At 46.3% G+C, this 27,927-nt stretch overlaps 2 protein-coding genes across 3 annotated transcripts; one reads left to right on the top strand and one right to left on the bottom strand.

Annotated features, from left to right (window-relative positions):
• Positions 1–278: 278 nt before the first annotated feature.
• On the bottom strand, positions 279–8,124 carry SUMO2 (small ubiquitin like modifier 2). The gene is made up of 4 exons (XM_055724939.1): positions 7,914–8,124; positions 6,169–6,300; positions 2,983–3,054; positions 279–1,459 (listed from the first exon to the last, which is right to left on the bottom strand). Exons 1-4 carry the CDS (start codon positions 7,932–7,934, stop codon positions 1,397–1,399), a joined length of 288 nt encoding a protein of 95 aa, XP_055580914.1. The 5' UTR covers positions 7,935–8,124; the 3' UTR covers positions 279–1,396.
• A 7,268-nt stretch (positions 8,125–15,392) lies between these two features.
• On the top strand, positions 15,393–27,873 carry NUP85 (nucleoporin 85). 2 transcript variants are annotated; one of them, XM_055724904.1, is made up of 19 exons: positions 15,393–15,536; positions 15,608–15,701; positions 15,819–15,981; positions 16,388–16,458; positions 16,982–17,025; positions 17,826–17,895; positions 18,840–18,961; positions 19,317–19,451; positions 19,999–20,121; positions 20,496–20,627; positions 21,035–21,141; positions 21,430–21,513; positions 22,146–22,211; positions 22,675–22,826; positions 22,915–23,032; positions 24,389–24,489; positions 26,246–26,397; positions 27,009–27,095; positions 27,689–27,873. In XM_055724904.1, exons 1-19 carry the CDS (start codon positions 15,504–15,506, stop codon positions 27,785–27,787), a joined length of 1,953 nt encoding a protein of 650 aa, XP_055580879.1. In that variant the 5' UTR covers positions 15,393–15,503; the 3' UTR covers positions 27,788–27,873. The 2 variants fall into 2 exon arrangements, with proteins under 2 accessions (XP_055580879.1, XP_055580874.1); XM_055724899.1 differs by having other exon boundaries at positions 15,608–15,981.
• Positions 27,874–27,927: the final 54 nt, after the last annotated feature.

Raw genomic sequence — 27,927 nt, 5'->3', positions numbered from 1 at the left:
CAAACACCACAGAACTAATTAGAACGTTCCTAGGACATCCGAGGATGCTTTGGGGCTGTTGAGCAAACAGGTATACAATTTTTCATGAACGTCAATCACCAATGTCACCGCAACCTCTGAACTTCCCCATGACAAAACTCAGTGACAGCAGCCTTGTGGAAAAAAACCATCATTGTCACTAGCTCCCTTCAGCACTTCAAGCCTCTTCCCCTTTCAAGCAGGAACACAAAGGTAAAGCAGAGCTTGGAATTACACCACCATAGCTAAATACACCCAAAACCAGAACTCAAGTTTTTATTTTTGCTTTACATTTCCAAGCATCTCCCATATGATACCATGGTAAACTGAAGGGTTAATGAAATTCTTTGCTCTTCTTAACATGGCGTTTACATCAAAAAGCATTAAAATACAATTCTAAATAAGCTACTGTAACAACGATACTGATGCTTCTATTGGAGACTGACAAAAAGTGCTCAACCCAAAGGCATTAGTAACTAGTCCAGTATTTTGCAGTTTGCCTAATCAAACATTTTTGGCTTAAAAGAACATACACACACCAAAAAAAAAAAAAAAAATCAGAAGAGAATACTGACTCCTATTTCCAGTTCAACTACTGACTGAGAGGTCTCAAGGAAGCCTTTCATTTTCCAACAGTCTTCTGACTGTAAAAGAGAGATTATGCTTACTTACCGCAGAGAAAGCTGAGAACTGAGAAGCATAAAGCGCTGCAGAGAAAGAAATACAAGTACTGAGTACTATTACTCCACAGAAAAATAAAGAAAACTGGTTATTTTAAACAAGAAGTTTATTTAAACAACAAGACGCTTTACTTGAAGGGAAAACTATCTAGGATCTTTTTTTTTTTTTTTTAAGAGTAATTTACCCCTACTTAGACAGAGATTGCTCTACATGTAACAGCTACGTACAAAAAAGTTATAAAATTGTCCTTGGTTTTACAATGATAAAAGAAAAAACATTGAAATTATCCAATCAAACAAGGTATGCAAGGTTTTTGTTTTTAAACAGTGAGAGCAAAATAACTTACTGGAATATAAAGATAAAAGTAGAAGGAGCATGCCACTAACGGAGAAAGGGGCATTTTCACAGAACCAGTTTGTTTTCCCACCCCATCTCCATTAAATGTTGATCAAAACATACCATTGGCCATTTAGTTAAAAAAAATATGCATTATGTCTGTGCACATACACCAGTTACTTTATGTACAATAGAAGGAATAGGAAAAAAAAAATCAGAGAGAGGAGAGAGAAAACTATACTGCAGTAGTCAGGATGTGGCTGAACCAAGTCTCATTTTTCTAATTGTGAATGTGTCGCCTGTGGGAGCACAGTTCTGGAGCGGAAAGTAGCAGGTTCTTTTTTGTGTGTGTTTTTTTTTTTTAGTAAACTCCTCCTGTTTGCTGCTGGAACACATCAATTGTATCTTCATCCTCCATTTCCAACTATAGTAGAAAAGAAAGAAAAAAGGCTTTCAACTCTTCTCAGGTATCTACTACAGGCTGGGTTGTTCTTAAGTTTCCTATCTTCATGTTTACTTTTTATGCAACTTAACCAGACCTGCTCCCTCCATCATCATCATCACTTTGTACATTTAACCTACTTCACCGTAACTCAAAAGCAAAGAAATTGCATGGAAAAACAAATGCCAGTTGGTAACTGTTGTCCTAGAATGAATTCTAGTGTGTAACTTCAGGGTGCATTGTATGACTCCTATGGAAAACATCAGCATTCATAATATTTTTATTCTGTTGCCTACTTTGCAACTGCATCTTCTTTCTCCTATTTACTTCCTCAGTTTACTTTAGAATACTGCCACAATTCCACTTTGCTGCTGTTGTTCAAACGTGCAAAAGGCTTCAGCTACAGCACTAAAGAAAGCAGACTGTAATTAAGGCCCCTTGCCCAACCAGGCAATAAAACCAAGCATCAGCAAGCACAAAAACATTAAAAATACTTTACATGTTCAACTATGTAACAAACCACCACTGACAAACAGCAATACTTCCTTAATACAATTCTCTTTTTTCAGCATAATTTTTACAGTTGATATTCCTGAAATGTAACTAATATAAGTTATATTTCTAAACAGTCTCAGTTTCTGCTCCAGGAAATCAAACTGGTCTATGGCATTTGCCACAGCTATAAATAGACTGATCCTTAGCTACAGTATAACACGGATGGAGAGAAAAGCACCCTGTTGCCTCAATTATCAGTACTCCAAGTTAAAAAGTTGCATAGATTGTGGCCCTAAGAGGCAGGTTCTTTGGAGCAACTGCTTAGAAAACAGATCTACCATAAACCTTCTGAAAACAGGAGGCCCTTACTCTATATAACAAGTGGTTCCGAAAAACATATAAACCTGTATCACTTGGAAAGGATGATTACATGCAGCTACTTGGAGCAGTACAGAAGAATACTCCAAGAGTCACAGTGAACAATTCTGTTCTTGGCATGACCCTCGTTTTAACCAATTAAGACAACCTGAACTTCACAGTATTTATTTATTTTTGTGTTGCTGAACAGGGCTTCAAATTACAAATGATAGAAAATAACTTTCATATTACAAATACAAGTTTGCAAACAGGATCACTGATAAAATCCTGCAATCTTTTATATATGTATCTAAAAAAGCTATTATTTCAGGAAAAACTCAATTCTTAACTTACAGATTCTTATCTCAGAACTCTGACTCAATGAACTGACAGCTTTATAAGACACCATTCTGTACACTGTAATTAATTTTCTTCTTTTATTACTACAGTGATACAGACTTATTCACAACACTCAAGAAGCCTTAGATTCCATTTCTAATAATTCTAAACTAGTTATACCAAACTAACGGTAAAAAAAGATCAAGTTCTATCAATAATATATACAATTACACAAGTATTTTATACGAAACAGAAGCACCAACTCCCACAGCAAATTTTAAATACAGTTCTTTAGTCTTGCTTCTGTTGTTTACCTGTGCAGGTGTGTCTGTTTCATTAATTGGTTGCCCATCGAACCGGAATCTGATTTGCCTCATTGACAACCCCTGCACAAAGAGAAGTAACACAACGGAGAGTTAAGTCTGGTGTAAAAGTACTCACTAGTTTTCTCTCAAACTTGTCACTGGAATTGCAGCATGATCATTAAAAGCCACCATTCATAATACAAGATATAGTTTTCATTCTCCCCTCATGCACTCATTTTAAGGCGTTTCACTACAAATCTGTTTTATATTAAAAATTGCATTGTGTCCAATAACTAAAGAGAAGCAACAGTGCCCCCACTGACTGTAAGTTAAAATAAAGCAATTTCTAGTACACAAGCCTCACCCCAATGGCCAAGACTTTTATCGTGCTTCTTAATAATTAATTTAAAAACTAGATGCAATACTTTGGGTAACAAATGTCAAACAGTAATATTCAATACTCCTTTTTGATCTTCCCAAAAAGCAAAGGTATTCTAAAACATTTTTTCCAGAGATTAAACCACCATCCATTAGAGTGCAGCAGCAAAGCGTAGGCAACGGTAACTTTTGTGCTTCAATTCCCATTAACAAGAAACCAACGCATCAAAGTTTTTCCATGCACAGCTAGAACTTTAAAAAAACCTTTTACTTCCAGAAACTTCTGAATAGTATTTCAAACTAGCATTTCTACCACAGAATAGTAATTCTGCTGACCTCCTCCATCCTCAGAAGACTACTCATTCTTGCTTGAGCCAACAGATTCAAAAACTTAAGAGCAACAATCCTTTCTACTAATAAACTTCAAACTCACAAGTTAGTTTTCAAAAGGTACTCTACAGTACACTACATTCTGCAAAGGAAGATGAAGTTTGAGGATACCATCAGAACCAAGAACCCTGGTATCTACTTCTTTCCTAGTTCCATCAACTCTCTCTACAGAGTATCTAAAAAAATACAAGTCTAGTTAATTTTGAAGTACTTCCAATGGATTGCTTGGTGCTGCCTTGGCACCTCTGCATTAGAAAAGCAGCCTCCATTTAGCCATGCAAGATCAGGTGTAACACACAGAAGAAAACAATGTAGCAATTATTATCAAGAGGTTAATTTGTCAGGAAAAATGCTTAATAAAGACCACGAGTAAACTTTTTTTGGTAAGACTTCAGTCATGCTAGAGAAGACATTTTGCTGTGAACTATGAAGATTCTGCAGTGTTCCCTCAGAACATCTCGTTTAAGAAAATCACGTGGCTAAGTGTCATGGCAGCAACACATTTTTGCACAGCAACATTTGGTTTGAGCAGTTTTCTTTGACATTGTGTTTCTTAAAATATCTGTTTCCTATTCCAAAAGTGGTCATTTTTTGCAGGTTCCTGACAACTTTATGAGCTGAATAAACGCTTGCTGAAAACATGGTGAAGAACTGTACCTTGGTGAGATTAGTATCCGCTAAAACCCAAGTATGTTCCATGGATGATTCCCCGCCCCGCCCCCAATAATTGCAAATAGTCTTGATCTTCTAAATGTATCATTCAAGGTTTAGTTACTTTCATTTTAGGTCCACTACACGCAATACATCATTTTTCATTCTTTAAAGCTGCTAGACTCTCTACTATACCCCAGCTTCCACCTCTCCAAAATTAAATCTGAGGTCCACAGTTTAAGATTGGGTATGCCTAGTTAGGAACACCAACAAAATCTAACTTTAGAGACACACAGAACAAATGCTTTTAAACGAAGTTGGAGAAGTAAGCACCTAAGAAATTAAATGTAAAGACGAGTCCATCTCCACAAAAATATCCTTTGGATACCTAGTAGCTTAAAACCAGGATCAGAAAAAATGCCTCCCATTCTAAAGATTTATTCTTCTTTTCCCTCCAATTAACACTTGGGCTTTTTGCTGGCTTTTGTTGCTTTTTTTTTTTAATAGTAGAAATTTAGGTGAAAATTTTTGGAATCATACTTTTGTTTCCAAGCAACTGAACTATAAATGGTACTTCTAAAATCATCTTTCCCAGGACTTTACAGATAATTAACCAACCTTCAAACTCCCCAAAAGATGTAACTCACTTTATGTTTGGAAAAAGCAATACACAGTGATTTGTATAATGTCACAAGAGTTTGTAGGAAAAATGATCTCACAGCTTGAAACATTCCCTAATTTATCCCCAGAACACCCATGCAAGAACGTATTCACACATTCATTAAGACCTTATTTTCCCTGTCTTTATTCGTATCACTACCTATTGTGGCAAAGGGTAAACCAAAAAGGTTTTACCACTCTATATCTGATTTAGAGTTAATTTTCCTTGGTTCCAAAATAGTTACCTCAATATTTTATACTTAATTTATTGTAGTCAGTGGTATCGCTGAATATTTGTTAAAGAAAAAATAAAACCAATCTTCCTCACCAAACATTTTTGTAGAGATGGAACTTTTTAAAAGCAGTTATGAAAAAAAACAAACCAACAAACCAATCACAGACAGCAGAGACAACATTTTCCTGATCAAAAGCCTCAAAAGAAAGTGTAAGATAGCTCTACACTTACAGAGGTGTTTTTGAAGCTTGCAATAGCTGCCTGCAACCTAGTAGGTTTGCTGCAGTTGCCACTACACCAGCAAAATACATTTAATTTTTCTTTTTGTCCCTCAGAGGATTAATTTGACAACCAGGCCACAAGAGAAAAAACAAGACTCATCATTCAAAGTACAAGCACCTTCTCAAGCTAGACATTAGACACGTTTAAACCCTGAAATACTCATTGATATTCTCTCACCTCAATGCAGTAATACTAAGCTAGTAAATAAGAAGTATGACCAGACCAAGAAGTTTACTCAAGAGTTATAAAAATACCTCTGATTATCACTCAGCTCTCTATCCTAAGTTCATACCGTAGGTTCCTAACCCACCCTTTCCATACTGGTATTTTCGAGCAGTAGAGTTAACAGCCTATACCTATGACACAGACTTCACAAAGATAACAACACATATTTTTTTTTTTACTCGTTTCCTGTCACAACCCTGTCAGTCCACTCTGGAACAGAACAATGCACTCTCCACAACACAATCAGTTTTTGTTAAGTCTCTATCATCTTGCATATTTACATAGTTTTAAAACTTTACTGTCTTAATCTATCTCTACGGAGATCACCTCTCCCCCAGACACCGGTTCTCCTGATGATCATACAAGAACCATACCTGTCGTTCACAATAGGCTTTCATTAGTTTACTAAGTGGTGTATGCCTCTTAATCTTAAACTGCACCACAGACCCATCTTGCCCTGCCACCTTCAGATTAATGTGATCATTGTTTTCAGTCTTCACTCCTTCCTGTTGAGGAAATAAAAAGAAAAAAAAGCAACACTTTTCAAAAAGGTATGAAACAGTAAGTTAACACTTTACTGAAGTGCAACAGGTCATCAAAAAGGAGGAGATGGAGTACAGCAGTTTACCAGTTTGAAACTTTGAATTAAGAAACAGAGGTCGATACTTTTTATTTGAAAATAAACTCCACACACATTAAAAAAAACCAAAAAAACCACAACCAATACAACCCAAACCCTACTAATATTAGTTGTCAATCCTGAGATTGGTTAACATGCGAAGTAGCAACGAAGAGTTACTAGGCCAACTGTTTTACAATAAATTTAAAGAAAAGTTATTTCTATCAAGGGCAGGATAATAATGAACACTACTGTTCCAAATCAAAGGAATAAAGTTATTTACTTTACAACTCTAACCTCAGCCACTAGCAAGTCTCTATCTTACTGTACCTCAAACTTTTTCATATTAGTGGAGGTACTTATGAAGAAAACTTCAAGCTATTTTAAAGGACTGCATTTGAAAAGGTGACGAAACCTGAAAAGAACCAAGCTTTCTCTTTCAGAAAACGTTTTAAGAAAAAAACGCTCTTCAATAAGCAGTCCAATCCTCTCTCTTCCATTAAGAGCCACATGCAGCGATTGCAGAGACCCAAGTTTCAACTGCACAGCTGTTCCGATCCAGAGTGTCACGGCAGGGGCAGAGATGATCCAGCGCCACCCAGCCCCTGGGCAGCGCCTGCCCCCGAGGTGCTCAGCTGCGGTTTCAGCTTTGTGTCCCTCAGCAGAGGCGGCCCGGGCCGGGCTGCGGGTCCCCGCCATGTGACAGATCCCTGCACGCCGCGCTCCAGCACACCGGCCCGCCCGTTCTGGCGCCTTCAGAGTTTAAAAAGGGCGGGGGGGGGGGGGGGGAGGGGGGGGCGAGAAGAAGGGGGGGAAAGGCACGGCAGCAGCGCGGCGTTCGCTGGCTGTGTGGTGGTTGGGGTTTTTTTCGCTGCGGTTGTTTTTTTAATTCCTGCTGTTGGAGAGCGCAGCCCCCCCGCCCGCAGAGCCCCCCCCCGGCGGCCCCTCCCGCGGCCAGGGCAGCACAAAAGGGGCAGGGAGCGATGCCCGCCCCGCCCGCGGCCGGGCCCAGCGCGGCGCTGCCAGCACCGCACGGAGGGGGCCGGCGGGTGCCCCGGCCCCCGGCGCGTCCCCAGCGGGGATGCTGCGCCCCAGTCCCCGCTGGCCGCGCAGGGCAGGCCGGATCCGGCCCTCGAGGAGGAGCGGGAGGAGGAAGGCAACGGCAGCAACCGCCTCCGGACCTGCCTCTCTCCCTGAGGAGGGCGGGAAGGGAGCCCGGATTCGCCCCCCTCACCCCCCCCCCCCCCCCCCTTCCCCGGGGATCCTCCGCCCGCCCCGGGAGGCTGCGGCCCCGGCCCCCCCTCCCCCGGCGGGGCGGGAAGGCGGCCGCGGCCTGGGTGCGCAGGAAAATGGCGCGCAAAGCCGGCGCGGCCCAGCCGAGGCCGTTGGGTGGCCGAGCCCGCGACCGGGGCCTCGCCGCCCGCCGACTGCGGGGCGAAGCGAGGCGGGGGGAGGGCGAGGGAGGGAGGCGGGGGGGGGGCGGGAGGGCGCCTGCCTCACCTTGGGCTTCTCGTCGGCCATGGCGAGTCAGCGATGTCCGGGCCACTCCGAGCACCTCACAAAGGGGGGGAGGAAACGACCGAGCGCGGCGGCGGAGAGAGGAGAGAGAGAGAGAGGGGAAGGCGGGGGGGGGGGGAAGGGAGCGCGCACGCACAGCCGCGGGGCCGCGCCTTGCCCCCGTGCGTGCGCGCGCCCGCCCCGTCCGCCGGGCTCTCCCCCGCCCCCCCCGCGGCGCGGCCCCGCCGCCCATTGGGCCCCGCCGGCTGGGGACGGGGCGGGGACGGGGCGGGGCGGCGGGGGGAAGGGGGGGGGGCGGGGGGGGAAGGGGGCGCGCGCGCGCCCCGGCCGTTACATAACGCGGCGGCGGGAGGCGGAGCGTGCGCGCGCCCCGGCCGCTGCCCGCGCTACGTGCGCGCGCCCCGCCCCGCCCCGCCGGGCGCAGCGGGCCCTGCCGTGCGGCGGGTATTGTCCTCCTCAAAATGGCCGCCGGGCCGCAGCGCCCCTCCCCGCCGCCCCGGGAGGGGGCCTCCGCCGCCTCGGCCCGACCGCCTCTGCGCCGCCGCCCCCTCGGCACCTCTCACCCAGGGGCCCTGCTGGCCGCCCTGGCTCTCGGGCCTGCTGCGCTCGCCCCGCCGGCGCCCTGTCCTGGCGCTCCCCCGTGGGTGACCCCTCCGCCTCGCCCACCGCTTGGGCCTCCTCAGACCTGACACGTTTTTTCCCCCCTTGGTCGCGGCCCTCGCTGTTTTACGGATGATGCTGATAACGTCGGCGAGGTTTGACAGCCATCCGCCGCACTTTGAATCCCCCCACCTTCCCCCTGAGGAAGGTGAGGCGGGAGGTTGCCCCGAAATACATGTAGTGTCGGCAGAGGGATCTGGGGCCTGCCCTGCCGCTGCTGCGTCTGAAAAACATATCTTGAATGCAATCAAAACAATTGCAGTCAAGGTTTACTCATGCTTTTTCAACGAGCTAAGGGCGCGTGATGCAGCACCTCAAAAACTGTAATACCTAAATAAAAGGACATACTACTAGTGATGTGATTTCTTCAAGCTCATCCCAATGGAGCGAAGGAGGAAATCCTCAGGAACTCCAGGGTTCCCACAAAAGTTTCTGGGCCTTTTCCCATCAGTGTTAGACCCGCCACCATCGTTCGTCAACAGTTTCTCTGCAGCACGTCGGTGGAAAAGAAACACCACAAAAATAACCCTTGTAGATGCTTCAGGGATGGATTTACCGGGTGGCCATTAGTCCACACCAGCTCCGCTCCATGTGGCGAATACGCTCTGGATCACGGCACAGAGGTGGCCATATGGTCATGCCACCCTTCTGCTCCTGACATGACAAAACCTGGGCCTGTGTATAAAGCACCTCCTGCACCGTTCCGGAGACATTATGAAATGGGATTTGTCCAGAACGAACTACTCAAGTAGTGAAACATCAACTGAAGAGAAACTTGAGCAAAGCACAGACTGCAGACTCGCTTTTCACTCTCGAATCTGAGCCCCCTCCTCTGCCTTTTGTCATGTTACTTCACATTCCGGTACCTCCCTTCTGAGTGCGGACACACAGGGATCTTTTTGTTATATTGCAATTGTCTGGAAACTGAAGAAGATTAACACCCACTGAGGATAGGAAGCTGAAGCCAAACTTTCAAGTGAGTCCACAGTTGAGAAAATAACACAGCCACAACCCTACCTGAGGCTGTGAAGATGGCCCACACAGCCTGCTGAGTTTCTGCTAAACACACGCAGTGAAGTCTTTTACCATGTCCTCATAGACTAGGCTCCCATATATTGTAACATTTACCCTCGGCTTCAGTACTCTAAAAGATCAAAATTCATTAAAAAATTCATAGAACCTTTTAGTTTTAGTATTTTACTCCTTCTGAAGAGTCTTTGTGAGTCAGTTCTGGAAAAGTCACAGGCACTAGAAGAGCTCAGTCTGACCCAGGAAGACAACTGAGATGCTGTTTTAAATTTTGACTGCAACTCAAACAGATAGTCCTTTGAGCCGTACTTTCCACTCCTAACTGTGTCATTTTCCTTGATTTATCATCAAAAGGCTGTTCCATTCAGTCTATCCTGCCTGCTTTCCCTGCATTTAATTACTCATGCTATTATTTTTCTATTTAAGGTACCGAGAGGCAAGAAGCACCTGTGGCTAGAGAAAACAACACACTTCTGTGCAAATCCCCCTCACACAGTCTGACAGTGTATCAGTCTCCTACAATCTCCCCTCGCCTTTAATTTTAGCTCTGAAGAGCAATGAGCAATGTCAGTTGGACCTTCTGAAGTCCATTATCACCATTAAGAAGCAGGATTATATGTGAGAACTAGGAAATAAAGCATCTTAAACCCCTGTATTCTACCTCGTACACGGCTTTTTTAAGTGAGACTGAAAACCACTTTACAGAACAAAAGATGAGTGCCATTTCCCAAAGGACTGTAAGTTCTATTTTTAGAAATGATGCAACATCATAGAGGAGCGACCGCTGTGAGGAAGGGCGTCAAGACTGATGTTGCTCGTTTTATTTTGCTCTCGTCACTTCTCCCCCCACTCCCTCATTGAAGAACTCTGTGCTGCAGGTCCAGGAGGAGGATTTCTTTGGGAGGTGGGGTGAAACTGGTCAAGGCCTGAGAGTGGCGTGAAAGAAGTGAATGCAGGAGTGGCATCAAGTGAGACATACATTAAGGCCAGCATCACAAATAGCATAGATGTGCTTAAAAGGAGACAGGAAAACCACAGAATCGTCAGGGTTGGAAGAGACCTCTGGAAGTCACCTGTCCAACCCCCTACTAAACCAAGTTCTCCTACAGCAGGTTGCACAGAATCGTGTCCAGATGGGTTGTGAGTGTCTCCAGAGAAGGAGATTCCACAGCCTCTCTGGGCAGCCTGTGCCAGTGCTCTGTCACCCTCAAAGTAAAGTTTTTCCTCAGATTCAGATGGAACTGCCTGTGTTGCAGTTTGTGCCCGTTGCCCCTTGTCCTGTCACTGGGCACCGCTGAAAAAGAGCCTGGACCCATCATCCTCTTGACACTCACCCTTAAGATATTTGTATGCATTGGTAAGATCCTCTCAGTCTTCTCCAGGCTAAACAGGCCCAGCTCTCTCAGCCGTTTCTCATCGGGGAGATGTGCCAGTCCCCCCCATCATGTTTGTAGCGTCTGCTGGACCCTCTCCAGTATTTCTCAGTCTCTCTTGAACTGGGGAGCCCAGAACTGGACACAGCACTCCAGATGTGGCCTCACCAGGGCAGAGGGGGAGGATCACCTTCCTTGACCTGCTGGCCATGCTAGATTTTATGAGAATATGTAAGATTTCACTGCCACTGCAGAAGATGCACTCAAAAAACCTGAAGACTGTTTCGTCTGTACCACTATTGGTGTGGCCACCAATTACACAGATCCCCAATCACAGAGCAGGTTTCTACAAACCTCGTATTTGTCTGGTTTTTCTTCTTATATAGCAACAGAGGAAGCTTGTGTTATACGGGAGATTTAGTGGAGCTAATAATGAACAGAGTGCTAAAACCTGCAAAGATAACTGGCTAGACAGCAGCACTCGGAGCGAGCGGCAGGGAAGAACCCACACTGGGAACTACAAAGGATCCAGTTCTGCAGGGTCCAGGCTGCAGCAGAGGGGGGCAAAGGCAAAGCTTTTTGTCTCTCTGAGCTCCTCCTCTTCAATGCACAGAGTTGAAGGGAAGTGAATGGAGAAGCGTCACAGTGAGAATTCCAGAGAAATTCCATCTCTGGGGAAAAAAATTCCACGTGTTGTTTCCTAAAATATTTCCATGCCTTGTTTCATTGTCATACAGCAGTTTTATAAGGAAGAAATATGATGCATCTCAATCTTGCAGAGCTCCTTTGGCTTTTCTCCACGCTCGTCTGAAGAGGGTAGGGACTATGGGTGTTCAATATACGTTCCCTTTCACGCTGAGATTTTAAAATATGAGGATTTTTAAGACATTAAGACAGCTACAAGCAGAAGGAGTGTGCTATGCACATTAGCAAGCATAAGCCTACAAAAGCAACTCCAGCCCTTTCAAAACTGTGTATTACTTTGCAATTAGTTCAGTACAAGAATAGAAAGCAGTTATTTCAAGGTGTAAGCAAGCGAGTAGGGCTAAAGCTGCCTTCTCAGCCTGGACTCTGAAGGTCCGAGTGGTTTCTTCAGGCTTTGCTATTCATTAATAGTTCAGCCCTGGGAACAGAAAATACCTTTTGCCTGGGGCACTGCCTGTTCTGTGCCTTCCCTGTTCATGATGCCAATCATTCCCTCTGTTCCCCAAGTTATGAAATAGCTTTCAAACCTCCTATTTCACAACTTAGTAACGTCCCTCCTCATCAAGCTTTGGGGTTTTTTTTGCCTTTTTTTTCTTTTTCCCCTGACTGGAAAACAGTAACAGTTGCTCTTCGTCTTTGCCTTCCCCTTCCTTGCTGGACCCAGAGCCTGTACTCCAAAGCCTTTTTGAGTCACTGACGCAGCGGTTCCCAATTCTGCTTAATTACATGGACGGGAAAGGCACAGGAGCCCTTTTGCAAGGTGTGCAGGAAGGTCTCCCTTTTAGATATGTGCAGACCTCCAGCTAATGTTCAAAGGAGGACAAAGAAATGTCAAGATTTCATACTAAACCTCACCTTTCCCAAGATGATTTTCCAAGAAACCAGCAACCTTCCTTATCTGTTCAAGAGCATCAGACACTGCAAATATGAAAAGCCACTTACACTTCTAGTGAGTCAGCAAAGCAGACTGTACGTGCCAAGAGCCGGCAGGAAAGGATCAGAGTTCCTGGACCAGATTTTAGTGTCTCTTTACACAGGATAGATCCTGGAGCAGAAGAAGATGCTGTCCCACTCCTAGACTCACCACCTCAGTAATCAACACTCCTCTCTCCATGCTGATGAAGAGAAATAAGCCCAGTGGGACCGACGGGCACTCTCCAGGGTTGTCAGGCCTTGCAATATCGTTGGTAAAGGCTGATCACCTGCCTTTTGGCTGACTCTCCCTGCGGGTAGGGCTGTGGCTCCCCACAGAGTGGCCCACAGAGACAAGTGTTATGTGTGGAAAAGGATAAAAGGAAAGCAAGAGAAACACATGTGGCACAGTAAAAGAACACAGGGGCACTCCAGGCACTTGAGCATCCCTAGGAAAGCCTCAGGTGGCAAGTTCTGCTATCACAGTTGATACTCAAATGAGCTCCCGTGGAAAGAACTCCTTAGCATCACTGCATGGAAAACAAATAAGTGACTCCCATCCTTGTAACAAGGATCTCACCTGGTAGGCAAGTCTCAGATTTCCATTAAGAGAATTAGCCAGCTCTATATTAATTATGTGGTTTAGTTCATTAGTGGCTTTTAATTATGACACCCATACAAGCAGTGGGCTCTGTATTTTTCTCCAGCATAAGCCATTAGAAGTCTCCTTCTACCAGTCACAAGAAACTGATGCAGTTATAGAAGCAGCACCTTACCCTTGAAGGATGGTAGCAGAAGACCTCTTATCGCTGGGTTTTCAGACATCCAGTTTTGATTTGTACCTGGCGCCGTTTTAGTAACATGTGGAAGGATATTTGGGATCTAGCTATCAGCACTAATGTGCTCAGAAGCCTGCAGCATAGAGCAGCACCATTTTATAGGACCACAGATGAATTTGACTTCATACAACAGATTTGAATACATGCACATCCCCAAATTCCCCCAAAACACAGGACTCTTACCCACAATAAATGATAAGCTTTCTTAAAACTGGTGAGTCTTAGTTTCTCAAGCAGGTTTCTGAAGATTTATTTTAAATTCTTCTACACTGCAACAAGCTGTTCCTCCTGACTGACCTGAATAGACACCGCTTCCTTTTCTCAGCACAATTGGTGTCACAGTGTGCTCTTACCAAAGATAACTGCTGGCTTTATTTTCACTGGAAATGATGGATGCAGTAGCCAATAAAGTAAAAAAGGGCAATTTAGCAGTGGAGTGTTGCAGCATTTGTCATATGAGGACAGCAAATGATTTAAGCTATCTTGAAAAATTAATTCTTCGTGAGCTTCTTTGAAAAGCACTAGTCTGAGAGAGGCTGGCTTCTTCTAGCTGCAAGTTCAGTGAGATAGCATTGCTAGTATTTTTCTTTAAAAGCATATCACTGAACAAGTTTGTTCTTGAGAAGAATAGGCAAAAAGCAAGGAGTACGCAGAGATAGGAAGGAAAGCAGCAGTGTGTGGTTACTGTTTTATCACACCAAGTTATCAACAGATACTCAAGTTCAATTCCACCAGTACGTGAGCTCCGAGTTAGAAAGTTCCTATCACAGAATAGTTTGGGTTGGAAGGGACCTTAAAGATCAACTAGTTCTCACCACCTTGTCATGGACATGGATCTCTGCCACCAGCCCAGGGTGCCCCCAGCCCCGTCCAGCCTGGCCTTGAGCCCTGCCAGGGATGGGGCACCCACAGCTGCTCCGGGCAGCCCGTGCCAGCGCCTCAGCACCCTCACAGGGAAGGATTTCTTCCAATATCTAATCCAAATCTACTCTCTTTTAGTTTAAAGCCATCCCCCCTTGTCCTATCGTTATGGGCCCAGCTAAAATGCCTGTCCCCAGTTGATGAGGCAGTTCCAGCAGGCAAACCCTGCCCGGTCCCTAGTGGGTAATTCACCCCCACGCTGAGCCCCACCGGGAAGAGAAGGGACAAAACTCTCACGGCCCAGAGCAAGTGAATGCGGCACCGTCGAGCTGACACCTGCCAGCACATCTCCCCGACCGGATCTGATCGATCTGATGTTTCATTAGATCCTACGTTAGGACCCTGGCTGTCTCCAGCCTGCGGGCAAGTCGCTCAAGTCATAAAGCACATAATTAGATGGCTCAGCTTTATCAGTGAGCTTGCCCCAGAGCTCCGGCAGCTCCGCTCCAGGGAACGCCACCTCCGCCGCCTGCAGGCCCGCCCGCCAGTTAATGACAGCCTGGTTATTAGCGGGCAGCCGGGTCAGGAGAGCCAACACGGACACGGCGCTGACCGACCCACCGGCTCGCCCCGCTCCTGCGGCCAGCACCGCAGCCACGGGGCAAGAGAACGATGGAGGCGGGGGGGACCCATCCTGCCGCCCCCCGCGGTCCGCGTACGGGGCTCGGGGGGGCAGCGTCGGGGTGGCCCTGCCCCACTGCCGGCGCTCGGGGCCCGGCCGGGGCCGCCGCCGCCTGACCGGGCTCCGGGGGGCCGGGCCGCGGCAGCCGCCGCCTGGCGGGGCTGGGGGTGGCCGGTGGGCGGCCCGTGTGCAGCGCCCGAGGCAGCCCCGGCCGGAGCGGAGCAGCCCCGGCCCCAGCCCCGCTCCCGCCCCGGCGGGGCCTCGGCAGCGGCGACGCTTCCGGGGCGAGCGGCCGCGCCTGCCCCGAACCGGCGGGGCCCCGCGGGCCCCTTCCCCCGCCCGGGCCCCCCGCTCGGGCCGGCGGCGCCGCGGGGAAGCGCCGGTGCGCGGCGGGGCCGGGGGCCGCGGCGGGCGGGGGCGCGGGCGGCGCAGGCAGCGGCACGGGCAGCCGCGGCGGGGCCTCCCCGGGCCGGTGGGCGGGAGCGGAGCGGAGCGGAGCGCGGCCGGCGCCATGGAGGAGCTGGATGCGGAGCCGCCGCTGATGGTGCGGGGCGGGGCGGGCCGGGGGGGCCGGGGCGGTGCGGGCGCCTCTGACCCGCCGCTGTCCCCTCACAGGTGGTGCCGGGCGCGGACCCCGCCGCCAGGCAGCTGTGCTTCGCCTGGGGCCCCGCCGAGGTGCTGGTGTGCGAGACCCTCTTCGGCCGCAGAGGTGGGTCCCCGGTCCCCGTCCCCCGGTCCCCGTCCCCCGTCCCGATCCCCGGTCCCCGATCCCCGTCCCCCACCCGGTCCCCGTCCCGTCCCCGGGCGCTGACGGGCTGTGTTGCAGGCACCGGGGAGGGAGGGCCCAGCGCCTCCCGCGTTTTCGTGGTCCGCAAGGATCAGGACATCTACATCCAGACCCTGCGGAAACTCTTCAACGAGTCGCACGGGATCTTCGTCGGGCTCCAGCGGAGCGAGGAGGAGCTGGTGGGGAAGTCGAGGAAAGCGCAGTGAGTGGGGGCGCGGGGAGGACGAGCCCCCGGTGGGACCCCCCCGCCGCTCCTGCTGCAGCCAGGCAGATGCTATTTGCTTATAGATGCCTCCAGCCGGGCACGTGCCGTGGGCCAGGCTGCTCAGAGCTGCTGTAAGCAGCAGCAGTGCCGAAAACCCGGCTGTTCTGGGCTCATTCTGGGGTAATTCTACAAACCCAGGCCCTGATCATTTCAGGAACCATGCCGACCACCCCTCTGCCAGCGTATTGCCGGCGTGTGCAGCCTTGCTGATCCCCCCTGGATTCACCCCAGCACAGGGAGCGGCTGCTGCTGCAGGGAAACGTGCGAGGCTTTAGTGGCTGACAGGCACGAGACTAAAGCTCCAACAGGTCTCTCTAACCAAAGCCTGTTTGTGTTTTGGCAGGTTGGTTCAAGTGAGTAAAAACTACCGCTCGGTGATCAGAGCCTGTATGGAGGACATGCACCAGGCAGCTTGTAAGTTTGTTCTCTTCCTGCAATAAAAGGAAACGCTGTTTGCAATTATAAAAGTAGCGTTTCAATTGTAAGTTATTGCAACTACTGTAAAATAGCACACGTAGATTTCGGGAATTATCGACTCCATTTCCATCGTTGGTTTGCATCAGTTCCAAGTTGGTTTGCAAATCCAGTGTGGTCAGAGATACTTCTTTCCACTGTGTTTGATTTTCTGGGGGCTTGCAGTCTTTTCATATCTCTGGTTGCAGTTTTATGGGAAATGTGAGTCCAAACTAACAGCTTGCTTCCCCCAGAAAGTGGGAGATTTTACTCTTCCATCCGTGTCCTGTAGCCATACCCAGATTTGCACAGGATTTATAAAAAAAAAAGTTAGAAAGTTCTACGTACAAGTTAGCTTTGCCCTGTGTGTACTCATTTAGGTCTGTTCTTGCTGAGTGCTCACATATTGTCTTTATTTAGGAGCCCAGAAAGGGCTGCGAAAGGTAAATACGTTGCTCTTTGACCTTTCTTATTCTTCCCTCAGTTTCAGCCCGGGACCCAGCCCTGCAGAGCCAGTATAGCACACAGGTAATCTGCAATCGTGTCACTAGGCACAACTGGTCGTGAATCGCGAGTTAGTAAATTCATCGAGGCCAGCACTGTGGCAATAAGGCATTTTTGATTTAACTCTGGCTTAGTATATTGGATGCAGTTCATGACCAAGAGTAAACGGGAAGAAATAGCTCCTGTATTTCTAAAACAACAAGAAGTTGCCCAGCGTCTCGGTTCACTGCCATTGCTTAAACATATATTCAGTGTTATAGGTGTGATGTTTTCTTGTTACCCTAAAGTCAGCTGCGGGCCAGTACTTGCCCATCTGAACCTTTGCCCCTCAAACGCTCAGGTTCCACTCAGCTGCATCTGAGCCCTGTAGCAGGCGGTAGGTGTTCACCGTGAACTGTCAGACACCAGAAGAGTTTTACGGGGAGAGCAGCGTGCTGACAGGAGTTCTGTCCTGTTAGCCGCAGGGACGTTGCTTCACTGGCCTTTCTTTCTGCCTTTGCTGTTTGTATTGTTAAATCTTCAGGAGTGCAAAAAAGCTGAAAATAATTTTCTGTACTCTTCAGTATTGCCTGCTGATGACAGATTGTCATTGCATTTCAGTTCACAAATAGCATCAACATTTTCTAAGCTGGATGTGTGTTGAGAAGTTGTGGCTTCTTTCCATCTCTTAATTTGTATCTGTGAAACTGCAATGTGACGTTTCTCTTGTCTGTAAGAACTGAGCTTAACTGATTGCTATGGACAGCACATGCCTTTGTGTGGTTAAAAAAACCCCAACAACTGGAATAATTAAGTCTGAAACGTGGCCCTGCTGCTTTTTTCAGGTTTCTATTCTCTCTGCAATGGAGCTGATCTGGAACCTCTGTGAGATTCTCTTTGTTGAAGCAGCTGCAGGTGAGCAGTGAAATACCTTGATGTTAGGACTGAAGGACGCTTTTTTTAATATTTATTTGTTTAAAATTTATATAGCATCCATTATGTCATATTTTATTATGTTTTAGAGAGATGAAAAGTGTCAATAAACCTTTTAATACCTCTTCTGCCTCAGTAAATTGCTGCCTTCATATTGAATTATGTCAAGCTATTAGATTTGCTTTCTACTTTTTCCCCTCATGCATACGACAGTACGATTTAAATTGTCTTTTTGACAGAAAGGTAGTGAAGAAGAGGGATATCAAAAGTTGTTGCCAATTTATTTGACTTCTAAGCAGAAACACATCTTTAAGTGTCAAATATGTTGATGCCAGCTAACATTTATGCATTCTCTGATGCAACTCCTTTAACTTTAGGGTGTCATTTTTTAAGTCAGTTTATTTACACCAGCATTTTAAAGCAGTAAACAATTTTTTTAAGGAAATTGGATTATACAAACAAATACGCTACTTGCACAGTCCCAGAATTCAGAAGAGAGATTCACAAATTGTGGATTACTTAAGCTGAAGAAAAGTTCATTACCTAGTGCCAGATTTCTTCCTCCTATGCAGTTGATAATAATGGATTGATGCTCAATTAAACAACAACATTCTATGTGTCTCTTGGCATTGCAAGATTTATGATCTGAATCACTCGCCTTTTATTTCTTCAAGTAACTGGTAAGGGGTTTCTGCTGGACTGTGTTGCTTTCTGTCTAAAATTTGCCACGTGGAAGTCTGTTAGCAGCCTGGTGCTCCCACAGCCTGGCTACTTCAGGAACTCTGTTCCTTTGCAATTGGAGTGTGGCAGGTAGAAATCCAATCAGTAAACCTCACGATTGTCAAACCATAAAGGTTAGAAGCGTGTAAGATCGCAGTCTCGGAACAAACACTTGGGAACTAACAGAATTAAATCTCTGCGTAAAGCTGGCCCCCTTCTTCTTCGCCTCCTTGACTGGGTTCGACTTCATGTCTGTGATGTTGACAACATGGTCCGCGAAGTTCTGAGCAGTGAAAATCCATCGAAACACAAACTCTTCTGGAACGTGGTTAGTACAGTAACCTATAAGATTCTTAAAGAGAATTTGTGCCTATGTGTTTTGCCTTCCTCTTCCCTACTTGATGTGAGAGACTGCATCTCAGAAACTGATACCTAGGGCACTGCTGCTGTATGCTTATATAGGTTTTAAGATGAAGCCATTCTGAAGATTGTCCTACCCCTCGTTCCCTGATCCTTTCACAATCCGTAAGACTTACACTGTGTATTTGAATTAGCGGGGCCTACAGTTTAACCATTTTAACTCCACTTGCCTAAATCACAAGTTACAGTTCCCCTCTGGTACTTTTCCTGGGTATTTCGTAGCCTTGCACAGTGTGGTGCTCACAGATGTGTGGTTTTTGCAGGTGGATGTCTTTGTGCTGCAAGGCCGAATGGATGAAGCACGGCACTTGCTCTCCAAGGAAGCCAGTGCCAATCCCACGTCAGTGAACATGTACAAAATCTTGGATGACTTGATGAAGAAGATGCCTGTGCCCAGTGTATGTACAAAGTGGATTTTTTTCATGCAGTTCCATTGGGAAAAGAGAGCCACCTCTGGTGTGTCTCCTGTAACATCACAATTTGTTCACTATTAAAACGTCTCAATCTGAATCCAGTAGTAATATTGGCCCAGAAGGACCAACCATTCAGATAGAAGACTGTTAGGTGACAAGCCAACATAATTAGAAAAGTAATTTTTTTTTTTTTAGCAGGATACATGATCCAGTTGTCTGAAACAGTTCCTGTTGAGAACTGTTCTCTTGTACAGAATGGTCTCTGAAGACTTTACCAGCAGTTTCTCTCTGTTGCAGTGATTTCTTTGTGAAGGAAAAAGCAGCTGCATCGTAGTTACCTTTCACAGGCTCTCCTTTGCCTTATTTAGGTGGGTAAAGGAAGACACTTCAAATGCAACTGTAGGACAAGGAGAAATTTGATGGCAGCCCCGTGTTTAGCTTTTTATCCTAAGTGACTGTGAGTTCAGCCCAAGAACCTGCTGTGATTTGACTTGGTGTTTTCTTTATTTTACATATTTTATCCTCTGTTCAGCTTGGCAACACCCAGACACTGACAGAGATGGAGCTGAAGTGGCAGCACTGGCATGAAGAATGTCAGCGTTATCTACAAGATGGAACTTTTGCTTCCAATTCCCACATGGAATCCATCTGCAAGGTATGTTTTTGCTGAGAAGGGAGGGAACTGTGGACAGGTATTGGATCCATCCTTGTGCATTTCAGGAGCCCTTTGCAGCCATAAGTAACTTTAATATGCTGGGATGATCTGTTCATTAAATCAGGACATTTCAGGCCAGTCTTCTGTATTGTGTTCTTTGTTTTGCAACAGTCCTTGCAAGCCTGGGCAGATCATTTTCTCTTCGTTTCCAAGGTCATAAGGCTAATTATCTGAGAAGGATCTTTGTCCTTTGTTACTTAGTTTTGATTAAATCCTCAACTTTGCAAAATGGGAGTAGTGCCTCTGAAGAGTTACAATGCAGCTGTGCACATTGCTGAATTTGCAGAATTACTCCTATGTTTTTCTCCTGTTAGATCCTGCTGGGAGACGAGGATGCCATACTGGAGAAAAAGGAACTGATGACTACTTGGTACCACTTTCTGGTCACCCGACTCCTGTATTCCCATCCAACTGTGAAGCCAATGGAACTGCGGTTTTATGCACAGGCATGAAATAGAATTATTTTTATATTCACCACCGTTTTATGCACACAAGGGTGGTTACTCTACTTAAAGGAAAACTTTGCGAGGGTTGACATCTTACAGCAATAATATACCTGTAAGATGTTTCCTAGAATTTGTAAGTGGACTGGCAGACTGATAGAGCGGACAGATAATTGCTGAAGACCCAGTCTCTTCCATGTCTAATGTTACCAGTCTTGTTCCTGCAAACTGTTTTCCCAGTTTCATTACGCTAAAATAAGGAAAAATCTTTTTTGTTAATGTGTTCAGTCTCTGCGAGCTATTATTTCCCATAAAATAACCTAAACGAGGCTGCTACATCCAAACAAACGTCTATCTTCTACCATCTCACGACTTCTGCATGTATCATCTCTTGTAATCTCATTCCACAGTCTAGTATGGACCTGTTCCTGGGTGGAGAAAGCAGCCCTGAGCCTCTAGACACGATTTTAATGGCAGCCTTTGAATTTGAGATGCACCAAGTGATCAAGGAATGCAGGTTGAGTTTTAAGGTTTTTGATTCTCTAGTTCTGTGGTATTGCTTCCAGTAGTATTTGGGGGAGAGGATATGGGTACAGCCTGCTTGATCATCCTTTCAAAGAATTTAGCAAAAATACATGAAGCAGGCAGCAATTAAAAGTATTCCATTAAGGTCTGGGACATCGCAACCAGACATTATACTGTAATAGAGCTTCTGTACTGGTAAGACACGCCTGTGGAAAACCTGACGCATTCCTTGGCAGTGGTAGGCTTAGGTTTTTCTTTCTTTCGCTTGCTTCAAATACAGCATCGCCCTGAGCAACTGGTGGTTTGTGGCTCATCTGACTGACCTACTGGATCACTGTAAACTCCTGCAATCTCACAATCTCTAGTAAGTATTTATTTGCATTGATTATTCTGACAACCCAGCAGCCAGGATGACTGAAACAGCACGTGGATTTTGGTTGAAAGGGAGCATCTTGGGCATATACAGAGGATGGAGAATAAAGGTACCGCATGTGCCTCCGAAGTTACAGGCAGCCCAGATGCTCTGAGAAGCAACAGCCGTTGCTGACCAGATGCATTTGACATGCTGTTCAACAATGCCTCAGTGCAGTGTTAGGATTTTATTTTTTTAAATATAATTTTATCTGAAATATAATCAAGGGCCCAAATGTTTGTGATTTTAGGGAATGGTGAGAAACTGATCTAAGAAGAGTTTCTGTACTTACATTCTGAATACATTTATAAGTTTGAGCAATTGAATTTTGCTATCCGAGTTCCCTTGAAGTTTCAGTTTCTTAAAGCACTTTCAGTTATATCTGCTAAGTGCTGTAAATATTTGGCAGGTCTTCCCAAGGAGAAAGCTGACCTGCATGCTTAGGCCTGAGGTATGAAGCTTATTAAGATAGCCCATGAGAAAACATGCTGCACAAATGAAACGTACTTGTGAAATAAAGTCAGCAGTTTTTTCCAATGAGGTGCAAATAATAACGCCTGCTTATTTTCTCTCTTTCCCCCCAGTTTCGGTTCAAACATGCGTGAATTCCTCCTGCTAGAGTATGCCTCAGGACTCTTCTCCCATCACAGGTAGCAACTGTTTCGGTTTTTTTACTCGGAGGATATAGACTTAACAGCGAGGCAGCCAAAACAAATAACTACATGTTAATGAAGTAAAAAGGCAAAACGTAACGGCAGCTACTGTTAGAATTTCAGCAAAGGTGTTTTCCTTTCTGAACGAAAGACAAAAGCTAGCTGTTAGAATCCCTCAGGCCCGTTGACCAGGGTAGAATTGCTCCTGCACCCCCTGGCTTTTTTGGTATATAGCAGTTTGCACCGAAGCACTTGTGAGGTGCAGATATTCCAGGGATGTATAAGGGGCAGCTGGTATTTGGTAGAAAGTGAAAAGTATTTTAGATCTGTGTATTAAGTTAATCAGAGCTAACTGTTGTTAACGCAGACTCAGATTTTCCTTGTGGCTCCAGCGTTGGTCTTACTTAAGATTTATATGATTGGCATGCTTGATGATTTATTTTTTTTTTTCCTCTCTCAGCCTCTGGCAGCTGGGGGTGGATTACTTTGACCACTGCCCAGAATACGGGAGGGTATATTTGGAGCTTCATATTGAACGGATACCCCTTAACACGGAACAGAAAGCCCTCAAAGTGCTGAGGATCTGTGAGCAGAGACAGATGCACGAACAAGGTGATTGATTTTTAAATCTCATTGCTTGTAGTGATACAAGAGAAACTACTGAAAGTAATTCTTTCCCTCTTCTCTGTTTTTTCCTAAGTTCGTAGCATCTGCAAAATCATGGCCATGAAAGCTCTGCGGAATAATCGCTTGGGCTCTGCGCTGTCGTGGAGCATCAGAGCTAAGGATGCAGCTTTTGCTACACTGATATCAGACCGGTGAGTCGGAAGCTCTCAGGCAGCTACTGCTGTAGGGGGTGGTAGGAAGGGGACCAGAGGGGTCTGCTGCAGGCAGGTAGGGGTTGTCTTCCCCTCTGACCAAGTCCCTGCTTCTGGACTAGAAAATGACATCCTTGGGTACTCTCATCTGCAACGCTCTGGCTGTTTCTTTTCTACCGTTTCACTTCATGAAATGCAGAGATGAAACAGATTGGCTTTATCTGACAGTCCAAAGCTCTTAGACTTCACTTTGATAAACATTTCTGTTGGCAATTTCTCTGTCTCATGCACTGCCCTTTCACTTGCTCCGATATGGCTGTTGGTGGCCTGTAGGGTGAACCAGGGAACTGATTTGGGTGGAGGATAATCCCCGCCTGTGCGTTATTCAGCGGACCATTTTTAAGCAGTCTAGTCTACCATGCAATCTCCAAACAAGTCGGTGGGAGTCACTTAAGCCATTTCTACAGAAAATCTCAACCCACAATTCTAACGTGCATAACAAAGAGTCAGGTTTTGTCACGTCCCTGGTTTTGCCTAAGCTTGTCACGATGTCTGACCTTGCAGGGGTGGGAAGGTTGTTACAAAATTGAAGAGGATGCCAACGCTTAGCTTAGGCCTAGAAAAAAAGCTGTGTCAGCTCTCTTTATGCTGCTTAATCTCTAGCTATCCGTGTCATGTATTATTTTGCTAATTGGAAATAGGCAGGTACCAATCTCATTGCATAGAGTATAATTTGAAATGGCACTCTGGCTAGGTGGCCAGGCAGTACTCTTATCTTCAACAGTGAAAAAAGGGAGTAGTAAGAGATTGCTGGTTTGGGTTTGGCTTTTTTTTTTTTTTTCTCATTTGTTCTTTGCAGGAGTGGGAATCATTGTATTTCTTTCAACAGAAGGTGAAAGAAAACCATCACAGGAAGGAGCTCTGAAAAAAGCAGCATAATGAAGGCTATGACAAAACAGATGAAAAGCTTTTAGAATTGTTTTTGTTCCTGCTGCTTAACAACTTTTTTTACACAGCAGAAAAATAGAGCTTTTGTTATGATCTGGGAGTGTTATTTATGCATCCATCAGCTTCAGCTTCCTGTGCTCCTTCCTTTACTTACTCCTTTTAAAGAACAGATCTCAACTACCACAAAATCTAGAAGAATAAATAGAATGTCTGTTAAATGCACATTACACCCGTGCACTGGCCATTTCCAGGAAATGTTTTGTTGTTTTCTGAAACCCTCGAGGCAAGTTGATTAAGATGAAACTCGGTTGTCCAGTGAAGTTTTCTGGGAAGGGATTAGGAGACAGAAAATGGATGTGGATGATGTTCTCTCCTCTAAGCTTTTATTGTGTTTTACTTTCTCCCTAGGTTCCTTAAGGACTATTGTGAAAGGGGGTGCTTCTCTGACTTAGACCTCATTGATAATTTGGGACCATCCATGCTGCTTAGTGACCGGCTAACATTTCTTGGTAAGAAGTATACAGTTTTCATTCTGGTCTGTTAATTTAGAACATTATTAACTCCACAAATTATTTGGATTTGTGTCTTCCTCCACCTGGCTACAGGCTGTTTTAGTGATGAGGGGAAAACAAGTGACTGCAGGTGATTTGGGATGCAGCCTGCTTGCTGCCAGGAGGCTGCGTTTAAACTGCACTCGCAGTAGGCATCTGTTCTGTGCTGCTTTGAGCGGGATAGTCTGGAATTCTGACACTTGTAGGCTTCCCCTTGCTTAGTCTTTTTCCAGACTGTATCACTACCTAGAGAGACTTGGAAATACCAACAAACACAATCTGGAAGACCTTGGGGTGCTTCCTTGGAAGAGTAAACCAGTGGTTTAAGTTATTTTGACAATGTGATAGTTCTACTAACTTCACAAAGTTCTGCAGAATCTCAAATACGTTTGTTGGCTCCATATGCCAATTTCAAGCTCACTCAAAACAAAAGATCCCTCCTACCCTTTCGCAGCTGTGCCAAGTAACGGCGCAGTGCCTCCAGCGAGTTTCCTTTACATACCACAGCTTCCTTCTCCTGGCTGGCACAAGCGTGGGCTGTGATAACCTGCCCATCTGGCTGCCGCTGCTCTGTGGCCTTTGATTAATGGAGCAAGACAGGAAACTGAGCGAAAATGCACCTTTCTGGGGAGCTGCGGCAGTTAGCAAGGCCAGTTACTGGGGCCAAATCTAACAGGAATTGGGAAGAGCTGTTGGCAATTGGACTGACTCCCTTCTGGCTGACGCCAGCGTTACAGTGAGGGTGATCCTGCATTTCATCTGTTCCCGTTTGGTCCAAGCTTGCAAAACGGGAACTGTATTCCCTCCATTTAAACCTTATCCTAAACGAAGCCTAGAAGCTAACGGTGATTTACCAGGTTGGTCCCTCATATCTCCGTGTCCCAATGGCACACAGGGATCCTCACATCAGCCCCAAAGATTTGTAGTTTAATTGTGTCGCTGTGTGTGTAGAGAAATTACCTCCCTTTCTGCTCGTTATAAAAAATTCTGAAAGGCCTGAAAATATTCCTGCTTGGTTTTCCTTTGGAGTTTTTAGAAACATCAGGTGTATTTTTGCTGGACAACTTTCACATGTTTCTACCTTGAGCTCAGGCATCAGTCAGAGGTGAATCTGAATGGGAATCATTACTTCCAGTATTTTGACAGTTTAGTGGATACAAACAAAGCTGCAGAATAAAGCTCGCTTTCATCCTCAGCCAGTTCTCCCATGCTGGATATCGATGTAACTAATTCTTAGCAAAAGCAGAACTTGCCACGTTAACAAAGGTCTCAGTTTCCCTTTAAACAATCAGGAAGACAATGAAGCCTTTCAGACCTCCTGATACTCTGCGATATCAAAAAGAACATTCACCCCCCACCCCTCTGCCCCCATTCCTGGTTTCTGCAGACACCGCCAGCTTCTCTAAGCCAGTGGTGCTGGTGCTCACCCTGCAGACACTCGGCACCAGACAGTACCAGTTAGTGAACAGGCTGGTTCAAACACTAAACCTTACCAAGAACAGTAATGGATTTTTGGCTGCCTTTTCAGCCAGCCTCTCTTTTAACCTTTCCTCATGCACAAGATTCCCGTTCCCCCAGACTCTCAGCTGCTTTGGAGACTCGTTTGGGTTGGGGGTAGCTCTGCCGCAGGCTTCATGGGAGCAAACGACCTCCCGCCGTCCCGTAGCCCGGCCCTGACTGATGCCTTTTACCCTTCACCACCACCCGTGTGCAGGCAAGTACCGAGAATTCCACCGGCTGTATGGGGAGAAGCGGTTCTCTGAAGCTGCCAAGTTGCTTTTGATGTTGATGACGGCTCACATCGCTCCTTGCTCCTTCTGGATGACCCTGCTGACAGACGCCCTTCCCCTGCTGGAGCAGAAAGAGGTGAGCACGCCGGTCACACCTGACAACCGCCCCTGTCCTTTCTTTTCTTCTCAAAGTTGGTGACCCCCTTTCTGCCCCCCGGGCTAGGACCCGCACTTCCAGCGCGCAAGAACTGTTCAGAATTGCACAGCTATCCAAGTGTCCCAGCGGTGGGAGCACACTGGCTTGGGATAATCAGCTCCTAACTTGGTTCCCCGCATTTAGAAAACAGCAGTGGAAGACACATACGTTAATAATTCAAGTACATGTTGCATCCAGTTCCTTCTAGTGCTTGGCTTGAAGATTTTTCTAGTGTGCTCCCTTCTTTTAACCCCATTTTTTGCTTTAAGATCCATCCAAAAAGTGACAGTTTAGCCATTACAGACCCATGGCTGGATAAAGCCCAGAGGCACCCGCTCCAACCTGGTGGCTGACCCTGCTTTGTGCAGGAGGTGGCACTAGGGGCCTCCCAAAGTCGCTTCCAGCCTGAATTATCCTCTGATCCTGTGGTTTAAAGGGTCAGAATGGATCTGTGGGGTGTGAAAGCATCCTCTTCTCAGCTGAGTTCCCATCTCGGACTGCGCGATGTCCTTAAACTTCGTCATTTTCAGTAAGCACTTTCATTTCCACAGGTGGTATTTTCAGCAGAGCAGACCTACGAGTTGATGCGATGCCTGGAAGACCTGACGGCTGGGAAGTCGGATAAGCAGAAATTCCAGGTAGCTCCTGTTTTGAGGACAACAGGATAACGCAGGGGTGGGGCTGTGGGGAGGGTCGGGGAAAGCAAACTCTACAGATACTCCTACGTGGGGGCAGGAAAAGGGGGAGAGCCGGCGTTACTGAGGCCGGTGCACATCGTTATTTTTAAAGGCCAACCGAACCAGGCATCATCAGGAGATATTTAGGTATATGCAAACCCACTACAGGAGTACTTCCGCTCCGCACCGTTCTGCTGATTTGGATGGGACTGTGATGCTTTTCCAAGACAAATAACTGCAAATTACACGGGCAATGAAGAGCTGAGATGCTGCCGTCTCGCAGCTCGGGCTCTGAAGGGTGCAGGCGCAGAACAGGGAGCCGTTTGCTACACATGCAAACCCCTGCAGCTGCCAGAAAAAGAGAAGGCTTGGCAGTGCTGTCTGTGTTGATCTAAAAAGTGCGAAACGTAGTTTTTGCTCTTCTCAGGTCCCTGTAACAGGTACATATACACGTGCTCTCCCTCTTAACGACCCATCCCTACTTTCCAAAGCCCAGGAAGAGAGCCTGTTGCCAGCTCATTACTGCGTCTAACCCGAACTCTGCTTGCTTTTAGGATGACGTTGAGACTATGAAAGTGGAAATGCTGCGACTTGCTCTTGCACGAAATCTCGCACGAGTCATAGTCAAAGAAGGCACGTTGGAAGGATCCTGAAGGCAGCAGTACACGATTTTAACTCTTCTGTGGCTCACTGTACATAAACCTGACTGCTTTTCTAAGAATAAATGTCTTGTTTTGCATATTGCGTGGTGATTTGTTCTCGTCTTCCATAAACATAACTTTTTAAAAAGGTA

The sequence above is a fragment of the Falco cherrug genome, chromosome 1 (assembly GCF_023634085.1).
Source record: "Falco cherrug isolate bFalChe1 chromosome 1, bFalChe1.pri, whole genome shotgun sequence".
Lineage (NCBI taxonomy): Eukaryota > Metazoa > Chordata > Aves > Falconiformes > Falconidae > Falco > Falco cherrug.
This window is presented reverse-complemented; position numbering and strand designations above follow the sequence as displayed.

What these genes read in the sequence shown, in the direction of transcription:
- SUMO2 (XM_055724939.1), bottom strand. Translation starts at nt 7,934, where the DNA reads ATGGCCGACGAGAAGCCCAAG. An exon ending in TGGCCGACGAGAAGCCCAAG is followed by an intron (nt 6,301 to 7,913) that starts GTGAGGCAGGCG and finishes TTTCCTCAACAG; the next exon opens with GAAGGAGTGAAGACTGAAAA. An exon ending in AAGCCTATTGTGAACGACAG is followed by an intron (nt 3,055 to 6,168) that starts GTATGGTTCTTG and finishes CTCTTTGTGCAG; the next exon opens with GGGTTGTCAATGAGGCAAAT.
- NUP85 (XM_055724899.1), top strand. Translation starts at nt 15,504, where the DNA reads ATGGAGGAGCTGGATGCGGAGCCGCCGCTGATG. An exon ending in CTTTGTTGAAGCAGCTGCAG is followed by an intron (nt 17,896 to 18,839) that starts GTGAGCAGTGAA and finishes CTCTGCGTAAAG; the next exon opens with CTGGCCCCCTTCTTCTTCGC. An exon ending in GCTACACTGATATCAGACCG is followed by an intron (nt 23,033 to 24,388) that starts GTGAGTCGGAAG and finishes CTTTCTCCCTAG; the next exon opens with GTTCCTTAAGGACTATTGTG.